At 41.7% G+C, this 19,909-nt stretch overlaps 1 protein-coding gene across 1 annotated transcript in view; it reads left to right on the top strand.

Annotated features, from left to right (window-relative positions):
* UGGT1 (UDP-glucose glycoprotein glucosyltransferase 1) overlaps nt 1-11,519 on the top strand; it is a 37,482-nt gene extending 25,963 nt beyond the window's left edge. Inside the window, 13 exon segments of the mRNA XM_050308018.1 lie at nt 364-553; nt 2,210-2,368; nt 4,116-4,201; nt 4,525-4,609; nt 5,601-5,689; nt 6,156-6,260; nt 6,794-6,878; nt 7,373-7,555; nt 8,238-8,398; nt 8,852-8,966; nt 9,609-9,725; nt 10,047-10,206; nt 10,573-11,519. Of these exon segments, the coding sequence (XP_050163975.1) occupies nt 364-553; nt 2,210-2,368; nt 4,116-4,201; nt 4,525-4,609; nt 5,601-5,689; nt 6,156-6,260; nt 6,794-6,878; nt 7,373-7,555; nt 8,238-8,398; nt 8,852-8,966; nt 9,609-9,725; nt 10,047-10,206; nt 10,573-10,598 (1,561 nt within the window). The 3' untranslated portion in view covers nt 10,599-11,519.
* The last annotated feature ends 8,390 nt before the right edge of the window (nt 11,520-19,909 follow it).

Here is a 19,909-nt window from a genome sequence, read left to right as displayed (position 1 = left end):
CTAGGAAGTGTCAATAACTGCTTTGAGATAATTTATATAATAGCACAATTTCCCACAGAGAATCTGGGAATTTGTGGACAGTATGAGGTAATTCTGCTGGTTTACAAGTTGAGTGCTTTTATTTATGTATATAAAAAATTAAATAATTTGCTAATCTTAGTGACTGAGTCTTGCACATTTTTGTTTGGTCCTTTCCATCCTCCAGATGGAAATTCTGACCTGTTCTAAGGTCAACACAAACTGTGTTGCTTTAGACAAAGCCTTGGAGGCCAGGGAAAGCTGATGCCAACTGCAAGTTCAATGAGTAAATATTAGCCAAGTTTGGCAGAAATATGTTCTAACGTTTTCTTTCTGAAATTTCAGCTTTTATCGCTATGTTTTGGAGCCAGAGATTTCCTTCACAGCAGAGAATAACTTTGCTCCAGGACCTATTGCCAAGTTTTTGGATATGCCCCAGTCTCCACTGTTCACTCTGAACCTAAATACCCCCGAGAGCTGGATGGTGGAGTCTGTCAGAACCCCCTATGACCTTGACAATATTTATTTAGAGGAGGTAAGAAAAATCAGTATTTTCCTGCTACTGCATTTAAATGGTGGTATTTTTCCAGGGCTTAGTTTTGTTATGGAAAAGAAATGTAGAATTTTAAAATGCCAATAAACATAGAACTGTGGTTATTTGCAGCCCTCTGAATTCTAGGAGGGATGCAGGGAAACCTAAGCTCCCTGACAGCAAGATTGCTGTTCTCCATTCCTCATGGAGGCCTGAACCAAAGGTTTAAAAATACTGGAGGCGTGAAGCAGGACCTGTGCCTTGCTCCAAGAAGCCACCAAGCTGGTTTCAGCCACCTGTTCATTTTCACAGCTTTTGTAACTGGCAAACATTCCTATGGCCCATGAAAGGACATGAAGCATCAGTACAAGAGTAAAACCACGCAGCAGAAATCTGCTCAGTTGCTGCAGGTTCAGGAGCTCCCTGCTGTTTGAACGGGCCTAGAACCACTCTGTTAAACTGTGGATCTGGGCAGTGCTGCCCTGCTTACACAGGGATAAATAAGGAAAAACCTGCTATGTGTAATGAGACTGTCAAACCCCTTACAAATAGGCCTGTGGAAAATCAACAGTCTGTACAGCCTTGTGGTCATTGCAGACATGGGTTCCTTTCTCACTGACTGTTTATTGTTAGTCTCCTCTTACTTTTGCATCTCTGATATTGTTTGGGGGTATGATGCAGTCTTGTGGTATAGTCTGATATTGCTAATCCTGTCCTAGCTGTTCAGAAATCTAGAAAACTGCGTGTGTTGTTGTGTGGTTTGGTTTTTGGTTTGATATGTCTGGGTTTAGGACTTTTTTTGCTTTTCATCTCTTAACTGTAAAGCCATTAACGAACCACTGATATTGCTACACATTTCAAGCCTCTGATTCTCAAGCCCACCCCTTAGATTAATTGAAAGCCTGAGAGAGGGGGAGATTAAATGCTTCAGGCATTCAAAGTGCCATCCTGAGCTTCCAAATAAACAGCAGCTTTACTTTTGCAGGTGCACCATTTCCAGCTCCCAATATCCAGTCTGTTGGTGCTGTAGCAATTAAACTGTCCTTTTGGATGTGCATGAGAGAAGATGCTTTGTGAGATTAGACTAATATTCTGCTTATGTACTGTCCTCAGGCTACATCTGAATTTAGCCTGGTAGGGACCCAAGTTTTTTGGTTTTTGGGGGGTGTTTTTTTTATTCTTCTTTTCTTGGCACTTTAGTTTAGTGTAGAGAAAAAGAAAATGATATTTCTTGACAGTACCGTACACACTGTAAGAGTAACACAAAGCAAAACAAAATGCTTATTTCCAATGGTTAGTAGTAGGTGAGACCAGTTTTAAACAGATTTACAAAATTCTGGAGCCCATCATGTACTTTTTATGAAACACCAGAGTACATTCTCTGGTAAATGTTAAAAAACCCTCCAAAAATTGTGGAATAGAGCAACGATCCTTCCCTTTTCTTATCCTAGCATATTACCAGTTGAGATTCATATTCATTTGGTCAGGGTCACTCTTAACAATATTTATGTGAAATTTGTCACTAGAAGGAGCTGAGATCTTGGAGGCTTTCTAGATATTTGTTTAATAATAAAATTACTCTGGTAAAATTATGACTAAAGGACTAAAACTTGGCACTCCAGGGCTAGTGCTGCAGCCAGCAGTATCTGTTCCTTCCAGGTGGATAGTGTTGTAGCTGCAGAATATGAGCTGGAGTATCTGCTGCTGGAAGGCCACTGCTATGACATTACCACTGGGCAGCCACCTCGAGGACTCCAGTTTACACTGGGGACTTCAACCAGCCCTGTCATCGTCGATACCATCGTTATGGCCAACTTGGTGAGTGTCCCACTGAAACTGGCAACAACTCTCTGGTGCTCCAGTCAGCACAGCCACCTGCATAAACCCCTGAGGATGTTCTGGTGTGGGGGTTGTGGGTATGTGCTGTTGCTTGCACTCCTCAGCTGCCTCCAAACACAGAACACCACATTGTTTCTAACACTGAAACCTCGCAGTGTTTGTGCTGCCTCTTACCTTTTTCAAGATGAGCTCTTCTTCCTTCAGCTGGCTGAGAAGGGTCTTCTGGAATGCCTTAAAATGCTGACAATATTGCTAAGCAGCCTCTTTCCAGGGAAGGTCAGACAGCTGTTCTTCCTAGATGTGGTACCCCTTAGACCATCTGCTCTGGTACTCTGAGCCTTCAGCTGCTTGGCTGTCTTGTTTTGGGACCCACTTCTTCAGGAGATCTGTGGAACAAATAGAGAGAGTCAGCAAGTATAGCCAACATTGCAGAAAGCAAAGGAAGTGTGAAAGAATGGGAATTGCTTGTTTTTAGCTGAGAAAAGGTGCTGGAAATCCAAGCCTGTGATTGGTCCCTGCAGCTGCCTTTGTAAGGTCATGGCGTAAGGGATCAGTCTGTTCTCAATCTCCACACTGGGCTGGGGGAGAGGGAAGGGACTGAAAATATGGCAAAGGAAGTAAGTCATTGGAATGTGTTCCTGAGGTGTAATGTTAGCGAAAAACTGGAGTAAATTGCCTCCTGTGGTCAGTTTTCTTTCTTTTTTGAATCTTTATATGTATTGAAGAAAAAACAAGGAAAAAATATCCACTGATGCTAAATACTGATTTTAAAATTTTTACACTCATTTTCTCTTTGTCTGTGACTTTTCTTAGCCAGAGTGTATCCCAGAATGATGTAGTAGTTCTTCCTGTAGAAAGGAAGGTGTCCCTTGTTTTACATGTGAACACATTGTGTTGTGTTGGGAAGTAAAGATTAATGGCTCAGAGGTGTCCTTTTTCTAATTAGCTGAACCAGAGTGTAGGTACCACAGGGTACAGTGCTCTGTCTGGGAGTTCTCTTCCTCAGCTCAGTGTCTGTACTGTGCAGGGGCATCAAGAGACCAGGAACATGCCTTGTACCTTTTTAAAAATATTTTTTAATTTTTTTTTTTATGGTAGACTGGCTTACATAGGAAATGCAAGCATTTGGAGCCACAATACAAAACTGGATGGGCCACTGGAGCTGTTGATGTCTTCTATAGGTGTAATAATCTAAATCACAGAAAAATATCCAGATCTGGAATCTGAAGCTTCAATAAGAATACAATATTTAAATTTCATTTTGTAATTTTTTAGGTTCTGTATAAGAGGTATCTCATAACATATGAATTATGTTACTGTTTCCTGCTGTAGATAAAATACCAGTCTGTTATGCTTCAGAATTCCTTTATATTTTGTTGTGTACTGCTGTGTAGTTACCAACCAGTGTTTTGAAATTCCCTCACTCCTTCATGAAGGCAAGCTTTTGCAGAAAAAGACTTTGGGGTTGCACTGTTCCCATCAGAAAACTCAGAAAGGTTTTCTCTCATCTAACAATGCTACACCTCCACATACTCCTGTTTTGAATTTTGAATGGAATTTCTGGGGGTTTTCTCCTGTTCTCTGGGTTTTAAAGCCTCAAGGTTATGTTAATCAGCCAACTTACAAATAACTTTTCAGGTATAAAACGGTGAAGAAAAATACATGACTTAAATTTTTCTGCATTTGCACTTTCTGGAAACTGACAACGGTTCTTTTCACTTTACAGGGTTACTTCCAGTTAAAAGCCAATCCTGGTGCATGGACTCTCAGACTGAGAAAGGGCAGATCTGAAGATATTTACAGGATCTACAGGTAGGACAGTATAAGAAATCCTGCAGTCTTTTTCTTGAGAAACTTCTCAAGTAGATAGGCATTATAATATGTGAATCTAATAGTTCCCCTGCCAAAGTGTACTAACCTAAACAGCAAATGACATTTCATACTGAATATAAGTTATACAAGATGAAATTAATTTAAAAAACCAGTAAGTGTGCTGAAATACAGGTATTTGTTACTTTGTTGCATATCTCAAACGTGTTTTACAACGCTAAGGCTTAATACATGTAGAAAAACGTGCAGAAGAAGTAAAAACCGTATTTCTGCTTTGTAGTAAAGGTATTTTACTGTATTTTCAGCCACGATGGCACAGACTCTCCGCCTGAAGCCAGCGAAGTTATTATCGTTCTCAATAACTTCAAGAGCAAAATTATTAAAGTGAAGGTGAGTTTGAAAACTAGAGTTGCTCTTAAAAAAGACTCTTGGACCAACAGTGGGGAAGAAACTGATTAAAGCCTGATCTCCTTCCCACAAGCCCACCCTTGAGTCAGTGTACACAAAGCTCACGTTACAGTGTCAGTGATAGAGAGCGTTATCTGTAGACTTGATTTGGGCTTTTGATAGAGGGGAGAATGACATGTAAGTGCTGTGCCTTTTGTATATCCCTGGGGAACAATTGTACTCTTGTTTTCCTGACTTAGCTGTGCTTGTGACTTCAGGAAAAAGCAGTTTTAGGTGACCTCTATGTGTCTGTGTGTCCACTGAGCCAGTATTTTATTTGTTACAGATAAACTTTATTTGTCTGGCAATACGTTTTCTATCAGTCTGACACAGAGTGTCATTTTATGTATTCATAATAAAATGTATTCATGAGAATACATTTTAAAAAAGATTAAAATGTTAAATTGCTAATCTACTGTCTCTTAGGATTGCCAACCAGGTAATGACATAGCTGAGAAGTTTAGAGGACAACTGATAGATAAGTGATGGCTACAACACAGCCAGTTCACACTTCCTGACAGCATTTGCTTGTGCCTGAGTATTTCTGGAATGTTCTCCTGATTCACTGCCTGTGTATCTGCTTTGAAGTATTTTTTTTTATTTGTTTGGTTTGGTTTGAGGTGTGTATGTGTGTTGGTTTCTTTGAGGGTTTTTCTTTGCCAGTCTCAATCATCAAGGTTGCTCAGTAAACACCTCTTAGGAAAGCATTTTAACCATTCAGACTAACAAGCCTTTGGTTTCCAAAAGCAGCTGTGGAAGCCCTTTGGAAAATGTCAGTTCATTAGTAAGCTGTTTTCCCAGATGGCTTAGGTTACCTGTCAGCTCATGGGGCATTATTCCAACAGGTACAAACAGAACCAGTGTCAGGATAACATTCCATAGCTCTTTGCCCAATATATGGATCCACTCACTAAGGCCATGTTATGCTTTACAGGTTCAGAAAAAGCTCGATATGATGAATGAAGATCTACTAAGTGATGGCACCAATGAGAATGAATCTGGATTTTGGGAATCTCTAAAATGGTAAAACTAATTCAGTGATAACCTGCAAGTCTCTTGAAACTGTAAAACTATTTGACAAAGCCATTATGTCTGTGATATTCCACAGGTACCTATTAAAACTGCTTGAACTTAGGGCTGTCTTTCACAGGACTCCTTTGTTTCTAGAGGCCTGGGCTCCTGCTCTGCACTTTCCCCTTCCCCTTCATTCCCCCCGCTGCTACTTGGGAGCCTGAAAACATTGTTCCTTCCCAGGAGCTGCACCTCAGCCAGTACTCCCTCAGTCATCTGTGAGCTACTGGGCCTGCCCTGTCTGTGTGCACAGCCCTGTGTCCTGGGGGAGATGCCCTGCACGGCAGGGGGATGACACTGAACCCCACGGACCAACTGTGTTAAACCAACACTGTAGGCATTTTCTATATCTGCAGCCTTTCCTGAACACCTGGCCCTTGCTGTCTTGTCCTTCATATAACCATATTTGTCCTTTCAGGGGATTCACAGGAGGACAGAGGAATGAAGACGTGAAACAGGATAAGGATGATGTACTAAACATATTCTCTGTGGCTTCAGGACATCTGTATGAGAGATTCCTACGGTTAGTTCAGAATTTATAATCCAGGGATGTCAAGTGATAATGTGACCTGCTTTGCACAAAGAAAACGGGTAAAAAAAAGGGTATAAAAAAAAATCTACTGTATCATAGTAACTTTTGTCTGCATAACATTTGTGAGTTCAAAATAAACTTAGTTTAATAGATGGTATGTTGCTGTCCTAAATTTTCTCACTACAATATAACTGATGTATTGTTAAGAAGTTACAGTCATAGCTGCTTTGCAAAAAAAATCTGAACTTCTGTTCTCAAAGGACTGCGAAAGGCAACAGGTCACATACTCTCTAAGAAGTTAAAATATACAGGTGTGGGGGGTTAGTGACTTTGTAGATAAAATTAAGCAATTTACAATAGGTTGAAGCTACCCACTTTTCTTTGTGTGTGAAGGTTAGTTACCTGACACATAATTGCAAATAGTTTAATCATGTAAACCAGCAATTTGTAATTGTTACACAGCTCATCTCTAGTGGGTGGCAGCTTTTCCTGTAACTGCTTTATTTTTTTTTTTTTTTTGATAGCATAATGATGTTATCTGTGCTGAAACATACCAAGACTCCTTTAAAGTTTTGGTTTCTGAAGAACTACTTATCACCTACATTCAAGGTTTGTTACTAATTAGAAATTTATTCGGTGATGGGGGAAAAGATGCCACCATCTGCTTCTCCCTCCCTTCCCAATGGCTGTGCTGTACCAGCATCCCTTGGAATGCCTCACAGATGAGAATGTCAGCTGATGTGACAGTGGGGCAACTTGTTCCAGTAAAAAAATTCTCCCAATTATTTTCTCTCATTTTATTACTCCCACTTCCACCTGTGAAATTTTACGATTGGAGTAATGCATTCTTTTAAACTGGCTCCTAAGGAATTGCATGGGGAAATACACCAAAGTATTTAGTTGTCTTATGATAGTTGGCTTTACAGCTTGTACTGATTGTTCAGTTTGGGGCTCTGTCTTTGTGTGAAGGAACAATGAAACTAATTTTCTTTATGGTGTCATTTTCTAATATTCCATGCCTTAGACTGCACTCTGTCTCTTGTAATGCACTTTTGCTGCAGAGGAACAAAGAGCTAAGCTGCTTTTTTCACCTCCCTCTGCAGGAGTTCATCCCATACATGGCCAAGAAGTACAATTTCCAGTATGAGCTTGTCCAGTATAAATGGCCACGCTGGCTCCACCAACAAACAGAGAAACAGCGAATCATCTGGGGTTACAAGATCCTCTTTCTAGATGTGCTCTTCCCATTAGCTGTTGATAAAATCCTGTTTGTGGATGCTGATCAGGTAACACAGAGGCTGGAATTACTTGATCTTTTCCTTTTTTCTTTCTCTTTTTTTTTTTTATGGTATGTTTTTGAATGCAATTTTCACATTGTTGGAAGGGTTGCAAGTTTGAGCCCTTTACAGGTATCACTGGAGGTTGATTCTGTAACTGTAACAGTTCAAACCATCACAGCTTATGCTGATGTATCACCTTGGATAAATTTCCAGCTACACTGTTCTTACTTTAGACAGTTTTTTCTCTGTTTGCAAGAGATATTAAGGTATTTTTTTCCCATCAGGGTGGTATTTTTAGAGTAGTGTTAATGCCACATCTGTGTCAAAAAGCCTTCATCCCTGAAGGGGCTGCAAACTTCGAAGAGGAAAGAATACGAAGGATCACAGTAGAGTTCATGTATAGTGAGAACTCTTGCTGCATATTAACAGTTTTGCACTTCAGCTGTCAAACCAACCCCTATCAGAGTATTTCTAGCTCTTTTTATTTGCTCCAGCTCTAAGGGCAGGGGAGATAACACCTTTTGTGCTGTGTTTTTGTTCTACCTACACATAATGCTAAAGACTGCCACATGTAACAGGTAATTCTTCCTTTAACTGTTTGCTCAGTTTGAATTGAATCCTGACCAGCATTTCCAAATAACCCATGGCAGGCTTCTAGAAATAAAAATAAAATGTCCTTTCCCTTCAGATTGTGCGCACAGACCTAAAGGAATTGAGAGATTTCAATCTGGATGGTGCTCCTTATGGATATACTCCCTTCTGTGACAGCCGGAGGGAAATGGATGGCTACAGGTTCTGGAAATCAGGATACTGGGCAAGTCATTTAGCTGGAAGAAAATACCACATCAGGTACCAAAGAATTTGTTTTTTTTTTTTTTTCAAAAAAAGAGGGGGAAGTTTTGCTGCTACTTAGACTTGGCAGAAAATCAGCTGAGGTGTGTGATGCTGCATGAACCACGTTTTGCTTACTGTTACCTCTTTAAGGTTGCATGGCCTTGGAAGCTCTAGGGACACTGAAGTTGTTTTCAGTATGCTACAACTTTTACAGGTGAAGAACTGAAGCATTACCTAACAGACGTCTTCCTTTCTTAATAACAGGTGCTGGAAGAAGGGACTCCAAAGCTAAGATAGATTTGTTGAAAATTCTTTTTTTGTACATGCCAAGACCCTGTTAGAACTGCTTTCCTGCCTTGTAATAGGTCATCTGATGTGCTGCTACCATGAGATTGTTTTAGCATAGTCTGGTCTGTAGTGAGTGACCCCCAGTGCAGTGTCATGACTAATTGCACCATCTCCGTGCAGTGCTCTGTATGTTGTGGACCTGAAGAAGTTCAGAAAGATAGCGGCTGGAGATCGACTCAGAGGACAGTACCAGGGTCTCAGTCAGGATCCCAACAGTCTGTCCAACCTTGATCAGGTGTGTTTTATTGTGTCAGTTTTGGCTTACTGGGGTATGGTGGCAGGTCAGGACGTCTCCTTTCTTGGCCAAACTTCCATCACAGTCCAGATGACAGGTATTGATGGCAGTCCAGTATAACTGGTGGATGGAAACAACACCTTTCCCTTCCATGTCTTAAAACAACCAGATTTTCCAGTATACAGAAAAATAGCTAATATAATTGGATACTTGTTGCTTGAGCTGCACAACTCTGACTGCTTTACTGTGCACTGATTAATAACCTGGAGATAAGCCTTTTGCTGTGATGGATGGAAAAAATAACACAATGGTTTAATCAACCATGTCTAGTCTCCTGAACTGGTTCAATTCAGGTTTGATCCTGGATTCATATTACTGCTTTAATACTGTTTGCTAAATAACTACATTTCAACAAAGTAAGATCAGAAGTTGTAATACACAAGCTTTTTCCAGAGGACTTTGTTTGGAATGGGATGAGAGGTGGATCCATCACTTTATATTTGCACTGGGGGAAAAAAAAACCCCAAACCTCTTTACAAAAGCTAACCTTCTCAGTACAACCTAGTTGGGGGGGGGGGAGGTGTTGCTTCTCCCATCCTGCACCCTGTGGAAATGGCTACTAACTCTTGTTCTGCACAACAGGATTTGCCAAACAACATGATCCACCAGGTGCCAATTAAGTCCCTCCCACAGGAGTGGCTGTGGTGTGAAACATGGTGTGATGATTCCTCCAAGAAGAGAGCAAAAACCATTGATCTGGTGAGTGCAGGATGGCTTCCTCTCTCACACATCACGGTGAAATACAGCAACCAATTTTAGAGGCACTTCCCTACCTCAGCCTGTGCTGGGACTTACAGAAGCTGAAGTTACAAACTTGAGCGCTGAAAACATGTATTTCTCTTACCTGGAGCAGTGACATTATTATGAATTTGAAAAGAGACTTTGCACTGTTCTCTAGCTAAAATACAGACACATGTTGTTCCCACGATTAATCCCAGCAGAGGGAAGCATCTCTCTGTTCAGTGCAGAAACACTTTGTACACCTGAGGTGTCTGACCAGCCTGTGTGTTCTGTTTGCAGTGTAACAACCCCATGACCAAAGAGCCCAAGCTGCAGGCAGCCATGCGTATAGTTCCAGAATGGCAGGACTACGATCAAGAAATCAAACTGCTCCAGAGCCTTTTCCAGAAGGAAAAAGAAATGGGAACACCAGCTGAGATGCCAGGACAACACACACATGGTAACCTTTGGTTTCCTGCTTCTCCCTGCGTGTTGGACCAGTGTTGTGCCCTCCCTCACTTGTACCGTGCACGGGCTTGGATGAGGACCTGTTAAATAATCAGGTGGTGTAATGGGTGTAACTTAACATGATTCTGAAAGGCAGAGAACTGACTTGTTCAGTTCTGCTAAAGACCCTCACTGTTCCTGCAGTTTTATGTGCTTGGCCTTATCTTAACCCTTAAAGAAGCACCAGGGCTGTGAATTGTCCTTCGGGCACTGGTACCCTGCAAAGAACAAGTCCTGGGGGTTTATACTGGTTTTCAAACCAATCTCCCAATTCAAGGCAGCTGAAACTGAGTGCTCATTTTTCTCTCCTCTTTTACAGATCCAGCAGCACATGTGGAATTATGATCCATGCAGACAAATTGAAGTCAGACTGTTTCATAGACAATTTTTATATTGAAAGCTAGTTTTTTTCCAGTGTGTCTGCAAAACTGCTGAGTAACTGAATGGGATGATATATGCATTTTTTTTACTTGCCTTTGGGCTAATTTCTGCATATGAAATAGGATCTGGATTGCTGGAATTAGCATTACTGGTTTTTTGCACCTATGGTGGAGATGAAAGAGCCCATGGTGGAATTAAGCATTTCAGAAACAAAACTTCAAAATCCACTGGAAAAAGCCACAGCCTGTTCCTTCAACTCTCTCAACCACTGATGAAGATAAAGTTAGTCTCAGATCTAACTTGAGAATCTGGGAATTGCAGACATACCTAACCTCATCTGATGGAGATAATTTTTCCAGGTAACATTATAAGGCTTAGAATTATGCCTTGAATTTGGGACACTGTTTCATCTGCAAGTTGTCAAAGGATTGGAAATACTTCTCAGATTTGTTGAGTCTGCCCTTGATTTTGTAACAAATCCAGCATTATTTTGATTTTTCTATTTCCTGTCTTCATTTATCACCCAACTTTTGATGGTTTGGCTTAATGTAAAGCTACAATCTGTTTAAATGCCCATCCAAATACAAATGCCTAAGCTTAAAAAGAGAGGAAACATGGAATTTGGCAGCTGAGATCATCCTAACCCATCTGACTTGAATCAAAGTGCCCTCCCTTCCTTCCTGCTCGAAGTTTAAATCAAATCAGTCTGCAAAACCGGTAGGGCCTTACTGTGGCTGTGGTTCACTGATTCATGAATGTTTTTTTTGTTTATGAAAAATCTGTGGAAGTTGGAAGTTTATCATCATGTAAATTTCATTAACTTTATTTTTCTTCAAACAGAGACGTTGTCACATCAATAAAAACTTTGGAGTTCTTGGGTCTTAAGCTTTAGTTCCCACTCAGTCCTTTGATCATCCTGTTTTGCCTGCACACAGTCCCAATTTGATTTGGGGGTTTCTGGATATTTCACTTGCATTTGTTTACATTCTGTGCACAGACAAGAAAATATCTTCTTGCAGGGATTAATTATCCTGGGCTAGTTTTATCATTTATATTCATTAATTCATTTTTAAAGATGCTGCTGCCATAGTTCTGTTATGAACATACCAATTAAAAAAAAGGCAGCTCAAACCCCATCTCCCTCATTCTGTAGGATTATTGCTCCCTGTAACAGTGAGGAGTTGAAGAGTTGAAATGTAAGAGCTAAAAGTAGTACTTCTAGTACAAACTATGTAGTTCCCTAAGCAGAAATCCAAACTGAGATTACTTTTATGCCTCCCCTGTTATTATATAGGCAAATGTTCTGTGCTGTAAGACCCTCAACTTAATGATAATCCTGACTTAAGATATTCTTCTGGAATAATTGTATTATACATGCTGTCATGTTGTGGAGGAATCTGAAAGATGCCAGTTGGAGTATTTACGCTGTTCCATGGGGCGAGGGAACAGAAAAGCAGCTCTTGTGCAGCCAGCTCAAGCAAGGGCCCAAATCACCAACCCAAACTCTGAAAAAAGCACATCAGGAGAAATACCCCGAGTCCCTGAGCTCACATCACCAGCGTGGCTGGCCCATTACACTGCACCTGCACTTCTGCTGGGTACCAGAGAGTTCTGGGAAGGGATGGGAAAGGGCAGTTTATAATCCCCCTCTCCTGTGGGAAAGCCATGCAGGGCTGGAGAGCAAACCATGACCTTACAGAGTTACCAGCTTAGGTATTTCCCACTGGGTGGGGTTTTAAATTCAGATGGTCTGCCTGGCATTCTGGAAATTGCAGGTGAGGTGCCTTATACTTCCCATCAGAACTGTTCCAGTTAGGGATAAGCAGACTGACAGTAGAAGGACCTTTTTCTATTGTAAAACACAAAAAGGCACCTGCCAAGAAATTAATGACATACTCTGTCAATTAACTTCTTTTAAACAGCTGATAGAGCACAGGTGAGATTGTCCTTTCTGTGTTCAGCCTTGCTGGAGTACATGGACAAGCACAGGACGAAGTGGGCAGCAGCTGTTCACCACCATTCCATGCAGGGGTGGGGAAGGAAAGAACGTGCCCAAAGCCCTCAGAACAAGAGGAGCTTCTTGTGAAACATGACCCTCTCCTGTCTAGAACCATGCCTGTGCTTCTTTTTTCCCCCCTCAGTTTTATTAGAAGCTGTAAGATGAGAACAAAGCAACCTCTTAAATTCAGCACAACATTTGTTTGATTTTGAATAAGGAGAAAATATTTTTAAATTAAATGTCAGTTACAGAATTAATTTTTTTAATCATGCTCCTCCAGTCTGATAGTTAATGTAGGCACTTGAAAACCCGCACTGCATCCTTTTTTTTTTTAATTATAGGATCTAGCAAGTTATGGAGGATACTTTTGTTCCCTCTGGTTAACAGAGGCCATGCTCTTCTATCATCTGTTGTTATTAAGACATAAAAGTCATCTAACTCAGAACCAGTACAGAAAGAAACCAGAAACGTGCAGTGAGATTCTGTATCTTAGTAGTGCTTGTATTGTACTTGAGAACAGGCACAGGGCTCTTACAAAATGCACACGGTACTGATCATTCTGAATGTGAACTAATTCCATTTTTCCTGGAAAGCCACTATTTATTTGCACCCAAGAATAACAGTCATGAAGGGAATAATCACTTATTCTGGATCTGTGTATATGATTGCTCTTAGTGCTCAACTGGGCCTTAAAAGAAAAATATTTTGACAGCTCCATCTAGAAAGCAACTTGGAGTGAGATGCTTATTGAAATAGATCTGCTTCTGATCATATCACTGATGGCCTGGTCCTGTGACTAGTAAGACTGATGATGATGAAAAATAGAAAATGTGGATTACAGAGGTCACAGTGTCATTCTGGATTCCTCAGACTAGCAAGGCCACTTCTGTGGCAAAGCAATGACGCTGTTCCAATCTCTGGCTACAAGCAGCTTGTCCTCTTGGGGGGACTTCACAATGAGAAATGCCCTGTACTTCATTTCAAAAGGAAGATTTCACTGCCTTACTAGAAAACAAATAGCAGAGAAATAAGTCTTCAAGATTTCTTTTTCATTTAGATAGTGGGGGACGGGTTGTAAAGGAAATCAAAGGGACATGTACAAAGCAGTAAATACCCAGTCACAGTCTTAAGAACCAAAACAGTTTTTAAAATATGAACTGTTTTTAGCCAACTCTTCCATACTCTGCTCAAGAATATTCCATAACTCTGTGGGGCACTGATAGCAAGTGACCCAACATAGTGGGAGTTACTCTTTACTGAATGTTACCCAAGATCACAGCAAGTTTCCCAGTACAGTGGCAATGAGAAGATCTGACATAATTAAAACCTCTGCTGTTCTTTACCCATGTTTGTCCTGTTGATTGCTCTGGGGTTGATAACTGAAGGTTTAATGGTGTTGCTTAGAACATGTTTTTCACTTCCTGTATTCAAGTGTTGGGATGTTGAAAAGCTAGAAGGGAAAGGGAGGAATTCCTCCTATCTGCCAGTCTTGGTATTGGAGTAACCCCTAAACTGAAGTACTTCTGTTAAAAAAACCAATAAAAATATTTTATATAAATCTACCTTTTTAGGTCTTTTTTTTTCAACTCTACCTACTACTACTTATAAAAGGTGTTTCTGTGTCAGTTTTCTTCATTTGATTAGGTTTTCACTGCTACTTCATAGTAAGCACTTGGAAAAGTGATTGTCCAATCATACTTCCAAGTACAGAGCTGTGTCTGGGTCTCTTTCGGAGCTGGGACTGAATTCCAAACCCTTCTAGGACTCTCAAGCCTCTCAACCAGAGCATCTTTATTAATCAAAGAGCTATAAAGTAGACAGCTTGACACAGAAAGCCCAGCTGAACGCCATGGAAATACATATTTGCTTTCCTACAGTTGGCTGTTTGAACTTGTTCAGGTTTGCAAAATGAGAACAAATCCTAAGAGACAACAACTGAAAGGGAAAAGGAAGCAGCCAGAAAGAATAAATACATGCCATGGGGCTACAGCCTCCTCAACCAATAAGGAGTTTTACACTCCCCTCCCCTGTTTGCTTTTCAAAGTACATATTTAAGCATGAGGCTGTACATACTTTATGCCCAACACTGATCCCCCTCCACCCCAAAAGAGCTGTGTGAGAAACTGATTGGCCAGGGGGAGTCTCTTTTTTTTTTTTTTACAAAAACCTATTTTAAAAATTGCATTAAACTAAATACAACAGGGCTTTTTATGAGCAGCCTGTCCAGCACCCATGTCCAGCTCTTATCAATAAACACAAGACAAGGCTGGGCCCTGAATTAACAGCCTGGGCAGACACAGTCACCCCTCTGCACTGTCGTACAGAGCTCACCTGGGGACTGTCCTGCCCTGTGCTGAGGCTGCAGCCTTGCAGTGGGTGCCTCTGTCAAAGAGTTTGTCACAAAACCAAAGCAGGAGTTAACCCAAAGCTCTGTTCAGTGCTGCTTCTGGTGTCTTGGGCACAGCAGCTTACACCCAGCTCCTATCCCCACAGAGAAATGAAACAGAGAAGCCTCTACAACCATCCCAGGCACTCGGTTCCTTCCTTGTTTGCCATGTACCATTTAGGCTCTGTCTGGAGAACAGATCTGCAGACATATGAGGGTAGGCAGCACTTGGTCTGCAGGTGAACATCACCTGTCCAGGTGCTGCTCTTGTTACCTGTTTCCATCTACTGGTCAAATACTTGCACTGACATAACAAGATGAAAATTCAAGTCACAAAAATGCACAAATTACAACAGTTCTGGTGCCATCACCAGGGCTTAGATGTAGGGGCAGGGATACCCCATGCCAGTCTTCATGTACACTGTGCTAGGCCTGGATTACTGGTTTGCCCTTGGTCCCCATCCAGGGCACAAATGGATTCCTGTGCACACAAAACCATCCCTGAATTCACACACAGCACGTGCCAGCACCCTCAGCTGTGCTCTGGGTGCAACAGTCCTTCCCATCCTGTCCCCAGGGACTTCTAGCCCACACACTGCCCCCTGTAGAGTCCAGGCCCCCAGATTTAATCCTGTCCCCAGCAGACACCTGCAGTCTGTGCCACAACAGAACCCCCTGTATCCACACAGGCAATCACAGGGGCTTCTGGCTGGATGGTCTCACTGGGCTCTGACCAGCTTGTCAGATCAGTCCTTCCACTACCCCTGGCTGGTGAGTGCAGGCTGAGTGTCACTGCAAACCTTCTTTGAAAACAGGGCTAAAGAACACTGACCTCCCACTGGTACTGGAACTCCCCCCAGCAGCTCTGCGGTGCCTCCACCACACACCTCCCCAGCTCGTAGCTGGTCAGAAGGTGTTTTCAATTACTCTGTCCAGCAAGTGCAGCCTGATTTGCAGTCCCTGCAAAAATGCACGTCAAGAAAGGAGTTAAACCTGTGCCCTCTGGAATGAAGAGACTGCCCAAGCTGCCATCTCTAACACAGCCACTGCCAATGGGACACAGAGCAGGAGGTTCCTCAAGGAACTGACTCTGCCAAACCCTGCTGCTCCCCCAGAGCAGCCTTGCAAGTCACCACAGAAAAGTTCATTCTAATGCTGGATTTACACTTCATGCTTCCACCCTGGCCAGCAGTAACAGTAAATATCCCTACATTCAAAGCCTACCCACAAGGAATTTCCTCTCCATTTGCTCTGCCCGCCTCCTCTTTGCCAAATAACTATATTTACCTAATCAAGAGTATTGCTAATGGATTATACACTCCATCTGTTTTGATTCAACACACTGATGTTCACTGACTTGAAGAAAATTAAAGACCTCTCCCCCACTCTCCCTGTCTGCAGTTTATTCTGCAGCATGTATGCCAGCTGCTTGTTGGAATCCAGATAATTGAGCAGCATTCCCTAATCAGGACATTCAGGGAAAATCACTTCTGACTACCAGGGTTTATTGCTGACTAGACTTTATTAAGACCACTGCTAATACAGACTGTCCTGTGCTTGGAATACATTGAATTTGTTCCTTATCAGCCAGCTTGGGGATTGATGAGGAATGAAAACAGTGTTTCTCCTGTGTGAGGATCTGGAATACACCTGATTATGGCACAAGCAAGGTCTTCTCCTGCTCCTGGGCAACAGGAGACCCATGACAAGCAATCAGGCATTCTGCTTCAACATTTTTTACCTCTTCCTCTTTTCTGGGGAAAGTTTACACCATTCATACTTACTACATCTCCCTTCTCTGCTGAAAAGAATGGATCTCAGCTCTTAGACTCTTAGTCTCCAACCTTTTCCCTACATTTAGGTGTTTATTAACTGCAATAAACATTCAATAAGGACTTCCAGACATCAAAGTATTTCCTTCAGCCTTTAGACTGTTTCCTTGATATTTTCTGGTTTGCTTGGATTTAGGTTTATTTTATTATTTTTTTTTTAATAAATAAAATTAAATCCTGGCACTAAAACTAGAGACATTCAATTTCATCAACACTACAACAAGAAAACATGTTTGCGTGCATGTGTGGTTTTGTATGTGCACTATCAATCATTCTCCCAAATATTTGCCTTTTATACCATCCAACTCAACAAGAATCCTTCTACCCACCTCACTGAGAATTTACTTTGTACTGTTCGTCTACCACAGCCATGAACCCCCCTTTTTGACTCAGCAATATAGTCCCCTCTTTGCTGGAACTCTTTGTGTCTCTTATTCCTAAAGCTGCAATTTCCAACTTGCCCTCACTGAAGCGCTTTTGTGGTTCCCCTGCAGGAAGAGGCCCCAGAGTTCTGTGCTGCTCCTTCTCATCCAGGGCTGCTCAACAGCTGCCTCCACAATTGCTTCCAGACCCTCATGAAAGCACCAAATAGCTCCGATCACTGCAGAGGAAAAGAATCTCCAACCCCTATTTGATAGGGTTTCCCCACTAACTACTACCACTAGGACTTTGCTAACTGGTTCTTAATCCTTTCAGCACATGTTCCAAGGATGCAGCAACATTACTTTGGAGCAAGAAGGCAGGATTTTGAGAAGCATTTTATGTATACACTCAGTGTTGCTATTATTCCTCAAAGTCACAGGGCTTGACAAGAATTATGTCCCATGAAACCCCGTCAAGAGTCATTTCAGCTCTTGAGGCAACCCCTGATGTCCCAGGAGCTTCCCCTCTGGTTTCAGATGGATGTTTGGACGAGTAACTCCTTGCTGAGCTTCCCTGGAATATGTGCCTTATCTTCCACATTTTATCAAACCCTGACATCATTGGGTCAGTGATTTCTCCAGCCACCTCTTCAGACTCCTTCTAAATACCCATTACTGAATTGTCCCTTTAGAAAAATCTTAAAATATCAGCTGCTCAATGTGTATGGCACCAGACTAATGAAGATATCTCAATACTGATATATTAAGGTTTTTACAAAGAGCACACATGTACCTATTAAGCAGCCTAATTTTTATTAACACAGTGTTGCCATTTTCACCTAGGAACAAAGCTAAATGAGTTAAGGACATTTTTCCAAACGTTCTATTTCTTGCCCTTAAACTGACCTGTATTTAAGATGTGTCCAAGATTGTGTTTCTCTATCTTGGGTAAATAAGGCCTTATCTGTTGCTGTGCTAGCAGCCTCTGAGGCCAGTTAAGAGTCCTGCTGACCGAATTATGCTCCTGCCCCAGGAATGTGGCTCTGACTCTGAAAGGAGCCACATTGGCAGGCTTGTATGGGAAAAACTCCTCGCTGCTGATCTGTCTAGATCCTTGTAGGAGCACATTGTTTTGTTTTCACAAGCCATTCCTCTGGAGGCTTTCAAAAAAACAAACAAAAAAAAGTAAGAGACTGGATGATTTTGGCCACATGAATGTTGTGCGTATCTGTCCCAACAACATCACTGACTGCTGGTTTGAGAGGTACCACTTGAGTCACCAAAGCCAGTGCATCGACACCACAACCACTGTTGCAGCATCTCATTCCCAAATGTATCCAATTTTCTGTAAATGAGTTGGGTTTTCACTCCCCCAGTCCTACTACTCAGAAGTTTTTCAAACCTCACCACACTGACAGCGATGGAAATCACCTTCCAGTTGCCCACCTCAGCTTACATGTAGCAACGTCACACTCTGTCTCTCACATCAGCATTTGACTTTGACTTTTTTACATTTTTTTTTTCTTCCCTGCCACCACCCCCCTTTAACCTTTCTCACTGAATAAAACAAGCCAGGTTCTTAAAAAAGGGGTGACCTTACAGTAGATGAGCCAATTTGCTGTTGGAAGCTGCTTACTCCCAGTCACACTGCTGCGTGGTCCTTCAATGAGGATAACCAAAACAAAGGACTCCGATCGTGCTGCACAGGGATCTCAGGAGATGTTCTGAGCTGTAGAGGGAGCACTTGCACTGCTGAAAAAATCCACAAGTGCCTGCTGACCCCCTCCCCTGCAACTTCCAGCAATTTTTAAACTGGGAAATATTTGTCCCATGTGGTCGACAGCCATAAGGCTTTTCAAGGGAGTTCAAATATAGTTGCCTTGAAAAGGTCCAAGTGCTTCCAGGAAAAGGAGCAGCCAAACAGAGCAAATTACTGGTAGTTTTTTTTTGGGGGGTTGGTTGGTTTTTTGCCTGCTTTTGGTTGGTATTTTTTTTACTGTTTATTAACAATAAAATAATGTGAAACTGCTGTTTCACTTACCATCAACTTTCCAGTGCAAATCATGAGCAAAATAGTTTATTCATTCAAATGAAGCCTATCATCCCCTTTCAGCACTACACTACAATTAGGACACCCCTCGTACAAAAATGGATTGGTTCTAGGAGAAATGGGCTGGAAACACAGAGATCTTCACATTACATCGAACCAGGTTTATTTGGTCCACTGCCTTGTATCCAATCATGCCTAGCACAGGCTCTTCAGCAAGAACGGGCAAAACATCTTGTAGAAAGCAATTTAGAGACACCTGCATAGTTCAAGAATCATCTCCCTACTGCCTGCTATGGCAGAAAGGGCTCTGATGCAAAGGCAGAAGACTGACCTTCCTACAGGAAGATTCTATTTCCAAGAGAAGCTGTTGTCTCACCTCCCACTCAGAGAAACACTTTTTCCCGGGTAACATTAAACCTAAAAACTAATGCTCAAAATCAAACATGTATTTTCAAGACATTCATTCCATCAGTGATATAACTGATAATTTAGTTTCTTTAAAGGGACATACAACAGTGTGTGTTGTGAATGTGTCCCCCTTTTTTCATGCTTGTAAAGCAACCAAGGGTACACAGTGATTAAGTCATAAAGTACCTGTGCACAGGAGAGCTAAAACTCTGCTCTGTCTCCACTCTGAAGCAAGTCT

Source organism: Myiozetetes cayanensis, unplaced genomic scaffold (genome assembly GCF_022539395.1).
Source record: "Myiozetetes cayanensis isolate MyiCay16 unplaced genomic scaffold, myiCay2020 scf13, whole genome shotgun sequence".
Taxonomy (NCBI): domain Eukaryota; kingdom Metazoa; phylum Chordata; class Aves; order Passeriformes; family Tyrannidae; genus Myiozetetes; species Myiozetetes cayanensis.
The sequence above is the reverse complement of the archived record's forward strand: the minus strand, read 5'-3'. Positions and strand labels throughout refer to the sequence as shown.